Source organism: Monopterus albus, unplaced genomic scaffold (assembly GCF_001952655.1).
Source record: "Monopterus albus unplaced genomic scaffold, M_albus_1.0 scaffold39.1, whole genome shotgun sequence".
Classification (NCBI taxonomy): Eukaryota; Metazoa; Chordata; class Actinopteri; order Synbranchiformes; family Synbranchidae; genus Monopterus; species Monopterus albus.
Genome location: NW_018127919.1, coordinates 2804229 through 2814263, shown reverse-complemented (window position 1 = coordinate 2814263; position 10035 = coordinate 2804229). Strand labels below are relative to the sequence as shown.

The following is a 10035-nucleotide window of genomic DNA, read 5'->3' as shown; positions in this document are numbered from 1 at the left end:
TACTTGAAGCTGATTCCTGTATCCTGAGTGTTACTTCTTGGGGCCTTCAGACAAAAGAACCGAGCAGAATTAAAATGGTTTTGATGGAAGTGTTTCAACACATCTGTGGCTTGAACATCTCAGTGCACCAAACTGTGAGCTGTAGACAGCAGTTAATCCCACTTTGTAAAAATATGTCAAACTGTGCTTGATCCCACCAGGTGCAGAGTGAGCTGATTCATTCATTGGTTGAATCAGGACTTTAATATTAAGGTGGGCAACAACCATATAAATGCAAAACCTGGACAAAACTGGATGAAACACAGAAAATAATAAATTCTTGTCCTCTTATCTTTAGATTTCATGGGTCATTCCTGGTTTTAGGCTGTCATGTGTTACTCCATATTGCGTCAACAGCATCCTCCACACCTCTGTAGAACACAGCCCAATATGGACAAGAGGACAGACCACATTCCCCACACAGATTCCTCAGCTGGGCAGAAATGAAAATGTTTAATGTGAGCTCTGAAGCTGTTTGTTTGGTCTCAGTAAATGGGGCTATTGTATGCAAATATTGCGCCCAGAAGCATATGACCTCTCCAGTGCAGGGCAGTGGCTAGTGTGAAAGAAATCATTAGCAATGCAAAGACATAGTGCACTCATGCTCCTGTTCACGGTCACAGACTGAAAAAAAATCTGCTAATGTCAATGTTAACGTTTCTGTATGTGCTTTATTGCCAAGTACAGCTGCAGGTAAGGTGATTTCATTTCTCGCTGTGTTATGAGATCATGTAGCTGAAGAAATATTGTACTGTTTGTTTTTGCTGTGCTCAGTTGAGTTATTTGCTGTTTATGAGAAGTATATGCTTTTCTGATATATCTTAAATTGACACTGAAGAGTTTGGGAACTTCTTTAAACTTTCTCAAAAACAGAAACTCTACAGCAAATATATTTTTCTAGAAATTATATTTACAAAATGTTGCCTTTCTTATGTTGATAATCAAACAAAAGCTGGTCACACTGTCTGAACTAGGAGAGTTGTCTTCTGATGCATAACTGCACAGTTTAGGTACACAAAACATTTTCCTGCCCAGAATCAGTGTATTACAGTCACTGTTACACTGGGAACACATTCCACTTTGTATGCTACACCATGGCTGCTGATGAAAGCATGTCACATGGCATATGGTACCAGACTTCAGTGTTGCACTTTTACTGTAAGTGGCCTGCCAACTGCAGTAGGAGGCAGAGAGGCTTCCTTCTTCTCTGGATTCACATCTATGCCAACAAAGCAGATCTGCATTGTCCTCCACGTTGGCCTCCTATGCCTCTTACACCTCGTCTCCTTACAGCATGAAGGAGATGAAACATGTTTAATACTTGGGAAAATAATAATTCACTAAGCAGGCAATTAGAAGTGTGATTGCACAGTTAATTTCACTGCTGAGTGTACAGTTGTCCCATAAAGGCACAGTGTGATGCAAACTGATATGTAAGAGCTAACAATTCGCTGAAATTGCATTTGGAAGTTTGCTTCTGAATATTTGAAAATATTTCCAGTTTATTTTACAGTAATTTGTTTTATTAAGTCTTAGGTCATCATCACCTACAGTAACAAGTCCAATAGACAACAGACAGCTAAATCTGCAACATCTTCAGTACAAGGCAAGAGTGACATTTGTTCTGCAATGCACTCCATGTACTAGGGCTGCAACTAAGTTATTTTCATTATCAGTTCATCTGCAGGTTATTTTCAATTATTTCATTAATTGTTTAAATGTAGAAACCCTAATGTCTAAGATTGTCTCCCAGGTGTTTTTTTAATCAGTTTATATCACACAAGAAAATCTGCATATTCTCAGAGTGAAAAACTGGAGTCACAGAAAGTTTTAATATTTCTGCATAAAAATTTGTGAAACAATAATTCCAACATCATCATTTTTTTACTGGTTCAGAAATGTATTCATCATCTACTTTATTTAAATTAAGTTACTCAGTTAAAAATCTGCCGTGACTAAGGGACCAGCTTCCAGTGTACTTTAGTCAAACTATAGCAGTGAGTAATTATAAGCCATCATTTTTAAAGACCCATAAAGTCAGTGTAATACTTTTATAGTAATAGTCCCTGTTAGCCAAAGATAATTTATGAGATGGAGAAGCATCACTCTGTAACACCACTGACTAATCAGAGTGAACCGTGTGCTTCTGTGTAGTTCCAACAACTCCAACAGAGTGAGACGTCTTCACAGGCAAACCAATCTCACATCAATGATGGAAATGTGACACATTCTGTGTGCACTCAAATGGTTATGAAGATCCATCGCTGTTCATCTGTTACAGTGCCTTGCGAAAGTATTCGGCCCCCTTGAACTTTGCGACCTTTTGCCACATTTCAGGCTTCAAACATAAAGATATAAAACTGTAATTTTTTGTGAAGAATCAACAACAAGTGGGACACAATCATGAAGTGGAACGAAATTTATTGGATATTTCAAACTTTGTGCTTCTGTGTAGTTCCAACAACTCCAACAGAGTGAGACGTCTTCACAGGCAAACCAATCTCACATCAATGATGGAAATGTGACACATTCTGTGTGCACTCAAATGGTTATGAAGATCCATCGCTGTTCATCTGTTACATTAATTATATAACTTTCGTTAGCTTTTTGTTTGTTTGCCTTTTAACCGAAAGTACTGCTAGATGGGCAAAGAGGTGCTTTATTATTATCACAAAATATTCGGAGCCCAAAAGTTGCTATTGCCCCTACTGCAGGTTTGTTTTGTCTTGTGCTGAATGATGCTCTTAATATTCAGTGCAATATTCTCTCAGCTGTTGGTCCTTTGATACTTTATATGCTTTTTTCCACCAGACTCCAAAACAAAGATGAACTGGACATTATTTTATGCTGTCATCAGTGGTGTGAACAGACACTCCACTGGCATTGGCCGTATTTGGATCTCTGTTCTGTTCATTTTCCGCATCCTGGTCCTAGTAGTTGCAGCCGAGAGCGTGTGGGGCGATGAGAAGTCTGAGTTCACCTGCAACACCCAGCAGCCAGGGTGCAACAGCGTCTGCTATGACCACTTCTTCCCCATCTCCCATATCCGCCTGTGGGCGCTCCAGCTCATCCTGGTGTCCACACCTGCCCTGCTGGTAGCCATGCACGTGGCCCACCGCCGTCACATCGACAAGAGACTTTACAGAATGTCAGGGCGGTCCAACCCCAAAGACCTGGAGCAGATAAAGACTCAGAAGATGAAAATTACTGGGGCTCTCTGGTGGACATACGTCATCAGTCTGATGTTCCGAATTGTCTTTGAGGTCACCTTTATGTATGTGTTTTATATGATCTACCCTGGTTACAAGATGATCCGGTTGGTGAAGTGTGACTCCTACCCCTGCCCCAACACAGTGGACTGCTTCGTGTCAAGACCCACAGAGAAGACTGTCTTCACAGTGTTCATGCTGACTGTGTCAGGGGTTTGTATTCTGCTCAACATTGCAGAGGTGGTCTTTTTGGTGGGGAAGGCCTGCAGTAAGCATCTGCATAATGCTGGCGATTTGACTCTGGGCGCCTGGATCCAACAAAAACTCCGCTCGTACTAATAAAATATGGAGGTTTCATTCCTGCACAAAGCGACATTAAAGTGGTAATAACTTTTATTTAACTAGTGAAGAAGATGCATATAATATAATGATGATGATTTATCCAGTGGTGCCACTATGGTCAGACATGTTTCACAAGAGAATGCACCAGGCTTTAGATGACATTTCCAAGCATTCACACAGGAATTACAATATTTATTCATAAAACCTCTGCCATGAACTAAATCCCTGAATAGAACAACACTCCACTGTACTTACAAAATATAATAGTTTGATGTTAAGCCAAATAAAAATCAATTAAGTAACGTTTTATGAATCAATATTCCAACTGACCATATTGTAGCCTTTCATTGCCATGGATTTTGTGACTTTTTGTCACATGTTGTTAAAAATGATCAGATTGTGTAAGAAAAGGGCGTTGAAATTGTGGGCATTGTAAGATACAGCGATCAGCCATAACATTATGACCACATGTCTAACACTGTGTACACAGTAGTCAATGCAGTCATTGGTTGGCACTAGTGTCACTCTGCAGCTCACTGTGCATCTTCTATGAATCCGTGTGGTTCTGTAGTTCTACTGTTAGGAAGAGCACAGATGTGTCAACCATTCAGTGAAAACCCTCTGTAAAAGGATTGATATCAGTGGTCGTGAGGAGTTAGAGAGAACAACCTCCCCTCTCTAGGTCTTATCACCACTATAGCCACTGAATGTTTCTCTTAATAGGAGACTGATACACGGCCCCACCCGGGACCTTTCTGTGTGGAGTTTGCATGTTCTCCCCGTGCATGTGTGGGTTCTCTCCAGGTACTCCGGCTTCCTCCCACAGTCCAAAGACATGCAGCTTAGGTTGATTGGTGTCTCTAGATTGCCCATAGGAGTGTGTGTGTGTGTGGTTGTTTGTCTATGTGTTAGCCCTGCGATGGATTGGTGACCTGTCCAGGGTGTACCCTGCCTTCGCCTGATTGCTGGCCAGGATAGGCTCTAACCACTGCAGACCAGGAACACCCACCAAGACCTGCAGTCTGGGAGATGCTCTGACCCAGTCTGCAGCATCACAGTCTGGTCTGTGTCAAAGTCACTCACATCCTTAAACATACCTGTTTTTCCTGCTTCCAACACATCAACTTCAAGGCCCGAGTGTCCACTTGCTGCCTAATACCCCACACACTGATAGGTGCCATTGTAACAAGATAATCAGTGTTATTCACTTCACTTGTCAGTGGTCAGATCGGTGTATAATGTTCTGTTATTTGCTATCAGATACAGTATGAACAAAAACATCATGTTTTTGTCTAAATCAAATGGATTAGAGGATTTATGGCTCTTCTTCAGCTGTTATTGAGATGTTATACTAATAAATGGAAAATGTTGCATTTAATAAATATTAAATCAGCAGTGTTTATTTAATAGAGAACATTTAATTTAGTGATGAAATGGTTGCTTCAGTTACAAAACAAACAATAATTCACAATATAATAAACTGAATTGCACACTTTATTTTGTGATGTTTACTACTCTTTGCCAAACATGTTATGTAAATTAATTCTTTTTAAATACTTATAAGTCAAACAGTTTATGTAATTGAGAAATGTTTACAAAATTTCTCAGCACATCCAAAATGTGATTTACAAAACTGAAATGAAAGGATTGCATACGGTGAAATGACTAATGTGAAACATCCATTGCTTCCTAAACTGTCCAACTTGACTTATTTCTTTAGGTTGTGTATTTTAATAGGATTTTCTCACTAAGTGGAAATCTGTAATACCATCATCATCAGAGATCAGCAGTTATCTGTAAGAACAAATTAAGCCACAGTCACAGTGGTGCCACTTGCCTTCTCAGCTGTCAGCAGAGTGACTGGGGCAAAAACAAAAAAGGGAATTAAATACATCACACAGTTTGTGGCACCACCATCTTTAGAAATGGGCTTCTCAGAGTCATGCTCCCACTTGTGAGGAAACAGCTCACTCGGGTTGATTAATTTCTACTTGTGAAGGCCAGAGTGCAGAGTTTTGGAGTTATCAATAGCCTCGCTATATAACGGGGTCACCATGCGGGTGATGATGGTTGACCCGGGGGGACAGCTGAGTATGAGGCCACTTCTCTTTTTATGGAACGTGTCAACACATACCATGCACAAAGTACATTGGCAGCACTTTAACAAAAAGAAACTCCTTCAGTCTGTTATTCCTGTCTGAGATTAGTGTTAGTGGTGACTTCTTTTTTTTTTTATAAACAACTTTCACTTACTGAGTTGTTGGGACAATCTGCTACAACACTGGTCGGCCTTTTCATCACTGGCCATTTTGTATATGGCAGAAATCAGGCTCTCTGGCAAAAGCGGTCATTAATCAGTTACTACATGCTGTATGGCAATGATGGAAATTTTCAGTGGTGAAAGCAGAAGAATATCTTTCAAAACACCTCCATTCCAAGTCTTACTTCAGTAAAATTACTAAGTACTAGCAGTGTGCTCAAAGTATCAGAAGTTAAAGTACAGTGCTACTATAGTTGGAATATTATTACAGATTTATTAATATGCACATGTAAACGGCATTAAAGCTGTCAATGTAAAGCTAATTACTATGGCTTTTTTAATCTGAAAGGATGCATAGTTTCTACACTAATCACATTAATTTGCATAAAAAGTAACCAGTAACTTCAGCTAACATACAACTGCAGCACAACAAAATATACAACATTTCTCCCTATGTAGTGGAGTAGACCTATAATGTTTTATAAACAAATAAAGAAAAACCTCAAATACAAGTACCTCAAAACTGTGCCCGAGTACAGAACTTATGTAAGTATATTTCAAAGCAATTTAGCACTGAAAATGTTGAGAGAATTTACTTCAGTAAAATAAATGTTAAACTACTAAATTACAATCAAAAGTTTACTTAAGTACAAAAGAATTGCCAGTAAAATACTCTAGAGTAACAAAAGTAAACATGTACATCTCACAGTACATTATAGGATTAATGTTTTTTGATGCATGTGAGCAACATTGTAATGTAGTCGCTGGTCAAGAGCTGAACTATATTCATTTTGACAGTGTAATCTGTAACGATACATCAGATTTTACAGCTGACCACATGGTTTGAATGTTTTCCTATCAAATGTAAAGTTCAGGTATAAAGCGGCAGAAACCAGAAATAGTCAAGTACAAAACCGTCACCATAAAACTATACTAAAGTGCTGCTGAGCAAATATTGCTCCACTGCTGTTGTGTGTGCTGCACAGTATGATTCTGTATATGACATGTTTAGCTCAACTTTGAGCTGATTTCAAGAAACAGAGGACTTTCAGAAGATGCACAATTCAGGTTTATGTGTCTTTCTCTACATGTATCACCATGGTCAAAGCATGCCAGTCATTCAACAAGTAGTACTCCTGACTGGAGCGCTCAGGGGGACAGTTCTGCAGTGTCTGACGCTCCTCCACACAGTTAAGGGTCAGATCACCAAGAGTGTGGCAACAAAGCCACTCCCTTCACTGTGAATTATATTTAGAGCTCACTGACATGTAACACTAACCTGCATCCTCACTGGACTCCTCAGCTGCCACTCAGCTGAACAGCAACACCTCTTCAGTGAGGGGTTATTATACTTCTCTACAGACAGGAATGCTGTCAATCTGTGCTTGTACTTGTAGAGTTTAGTTGTGGTGGCTCATTGGAACAGATCAGATCAGAGTGGGAGGGCAGCAAGTGTGATCACAGAGTCTCAAGTAAAGGCTGTCTTAGAGAAGTTTATTTTGGCGTTGCCATGTCCTCAGTGCATCAGGAAAACATGGCCCCTCTGTGAACTGAAGAGGCTCAGTCACCAAGTGGCTCTGGATCTGCACAGCTGCACTGCTGCATTATCAGGTAGGTCCTTCATTAATGGTGACACCCTGGATAATAATTTAGACTGTGTGTGTCTTAAAATATCAGAAAAGCTGCTGTGGTTTGGTTATCTACAAAATATTGCATGTTATACATAGAGATGTAAAATGTAAGAATAAAATCCAGGCCCAGTTTCAGTACACTTCCAGCAGTTACTACTGAATGAAAAGTGTTTTCTGATTCCTTTCATTCCTGGCTGACAATCTTTCTGTGTTTCAAACAGGTGCTCAGATTCACAGATTTTCTACTTCTGATCACTGGTTCCTATTTGTAAAGGACAAGTACAACTACATTTAAAGGTAATTTTTTTTGTTGTTGTTGGCTATAGGCCCTGAAATCCAAACTAGAAACCTAATTCGGGTGTTGGGGAGCACTGTTGGGTAGCGTGTCACAAGATCTGTGCTGACGCTATGAGTCTCCCCAGCTTTTTGCAGGGCTTTCTCTCACACACAGTCATCTGTGTCCTGGGCCTTTTTATCAGTTCATACCGGAGAGGACACAGTCGTTAGAAAATAAACAGTGAATTCCTGATCAATCAGGGTTTTTAGTAGGATTTCTGAAGTAGCCTAAGGTGTCTGGAAAAAGAAATGCTGATTTTTTAATGGTATGCATGCAAGGAGTGTCACAATAAAGTCCATAGCATTAAATGGTTTAGACTTAATGTGCTATATGAGATTCGAAGGTAAATTTGTAAATTGTCATTTAACTTGTTAAAATGAATCTGAATAAGCTAATCCAGGACTGACAGATTGAAAAATCAGTGTAATGTTTTTAGTCTTGGTTTGGGGATTGTTGAAAATACTGTTAATATAGAAAATGACCATCTGTATCCTTTAAAGGCCCCAAAAACCACATTTTTTCAGCATTCTCTTTTAGTAGGAGACTGGGTCCAATACATTTTCTGCCAACACTTGAACAGTTTGGTTATTTCGCACAAGACACTTCTGTGTTTTTCTTTGCGCTCCTCTCACTAGTTTGAAGTTGGCACAGCTCATTTGGACAAACCGATGTATCACTCCAGCATTCCCATGAAATCAGGTTGTGCACTGTTTGAATTATATTTTTGGAAGGAGAGCAACTTAGAAAAGCTACTGTTAGAGAGAATAAGCAAAATAAATATTATTTCACCACCAGTTTCACAGTCAATCAATGTAAAAACAAAGGCCTGAGGTTTAGCTTCAGCTTGTGTTTTTATAATGCTTTTCCTTCTGTTTCAGGCATCTCTCCTGGCTTTCTGTAAATCTGACTTTGTACTGTATCTGTGAGTTAGTATGGCAGACTGGAATTTGTTGGGGAAGCTGCTGGAGAGTGCCCAGGAACACTCCACTGTTGTTGGCAAAGTCTGGCTAACAGTGCTGTTCATCTTCCGCATCCTGGTGCTGGGAGCCGCTGCCGAGAAGGTGTGGGGCGACGAACAGTCCGGCTTCACCTGTGACACCAAACAGCCTGGTTGTCAGAATGTCTGCTATGACAAGACGTTCCCCATTTCTCACATGCGCTTCTGGGTGATGCAGATCATCTTTGTCTCCACACCAACTCTCATTTATCTGGGCCACATCCTTCATCTGGTCCGCATGGAGGAAAAGGAGAAACAGAAAGCAAAGGACCTCGCCATCCAAAATGAAAAGCAGCAGCAGTTAAATGGCAACAAGCTCAAGAAAGCTTCAGTTAAAGACAGCCAGGGCCACGTGCGATTGCAAGGTGCATTACTGCGAACCTATGTCTTCAACATTATTTTCAAGACCCTGTTTGAAGTGGCATTTATTGTAGCTCAGTACTTCCTCTATGGTTTTGAACTCAAGCCGATGTACACCTGCGACCGCTGGCCTTGCCCTAACATGGTGAACTGCTACATCTCCCGACCCACTGAGAAGACTGTGTTCATTCTCTTCATGTTGGCAGTGGCCTGTGTCTCGCTGTTGCTCAACCTGGTGGAAATGTACCATCTAGGTTTCACAAAGTGCCACCAGGGCCTCCACTACAGGCGATCACATGCAGCACGTGAGGCTCCTAAGGACCTACCTGAGGCAGTCATGCCCTTTGCCCCAGGCTACAGCTACTTTGCGGGTCATCCTACAGTGCCTGAACCTTTCCCTAAGGACTCAAAGTACAGCATGGCAGAGCCAAACTCTGCTTACAGCCCCTTCAACAGCAAAGTGGTTTATAAGCAGAACAGAGACAATATGGCTGTGGAAAGGAAAGGTAAAGCAGAAGGAGATGAAGTAAAGGAGAGGAAAACCTCCAGTCCTGTCTGTGAGGTGCCTGTTGAAAATCAACGCAGAACTAGTCAGTCAAGCAAACACAGCAGCAGCAAGAGCAGGATGGATGACCTGAACGTCTAGGGACCGTCTTCAAGATTTATATCAGCTTGTGAATGCATATGGAAGACTATGATGGACAAAACAACTGAGCACAGGGAGGGCTGACTATGACTTGAATTAACTTTATTTTACTCTCACTATGGGGGTTTTCAGTCAAATCACAATTGAAGTCTTAATTCTTCTTAAGGTATCACTACATCAACCAACGGCTCACACATCTTTAAGCTTAAAAGAA

The 10035-nt window shown here is 40.6% G+C and overlaps 2 protein-coding genes across 2 annotated transcripts; both read left to right on the top strand.

Moving 5' to 3' along the window:
* The first annotated feature begins 628 nt into the window (after positions 1-628).
* gjb1a (gap junction protein beta 1a) lies at positions 629-4346 on the top strand. Its single transcript, XM_020598962.1, has 2 exons — positions 629-732; positions 2851-4346. The coding sequence occupies exon 2, from the start codon at positions 2865-2867 to the stop codon at positions 3585-3587; it is 723 nt and encodes a 240-aa protein (XP_020454618.1). The 5' UTR covers positions 629-732; positions 2851-2864; the 3' UTR covers positions 3588-4346.
* Positions 4347-4620: 274 nt separating this feature from the next.
* Positions 4621-9821, top strand: gja2 (gap junction protein, alpha 2). The gene is made up of 4 exons (XM_020598873.1): positions 4621-4652; positions 7371-7461; positions 7703-7778; positions 8697-9821. The coding sequence occupies exon 4, from the start codon at positions 8751-8753 to the stop codon at positions 9819-9821; it is 1071 nt and encodes a 356-aa protein (XP_020454529.1). The 5' UTR covers positions 4621-4652; positions 7371-7461; positions 7703-7778; positions 8697-8750.
* Positions 9822-10035: the final 214 nt, after the last annotated feature.

Coding starts and splice junctions, on each gene's coding strand:
- gjb1a (XM_020598962.1), top strand. CDS start 2,865: ATGAACTGGACATTATTTTATGCTGTCATCAGTGGTGTGAACAGACAC.
- gja2 (XM_020598873.1), top strand. CDS start 8,751: ATGGCAGACTGGAATTTGTTGGGGAAGCTGCTGGAGAGTGCCCAGGAA.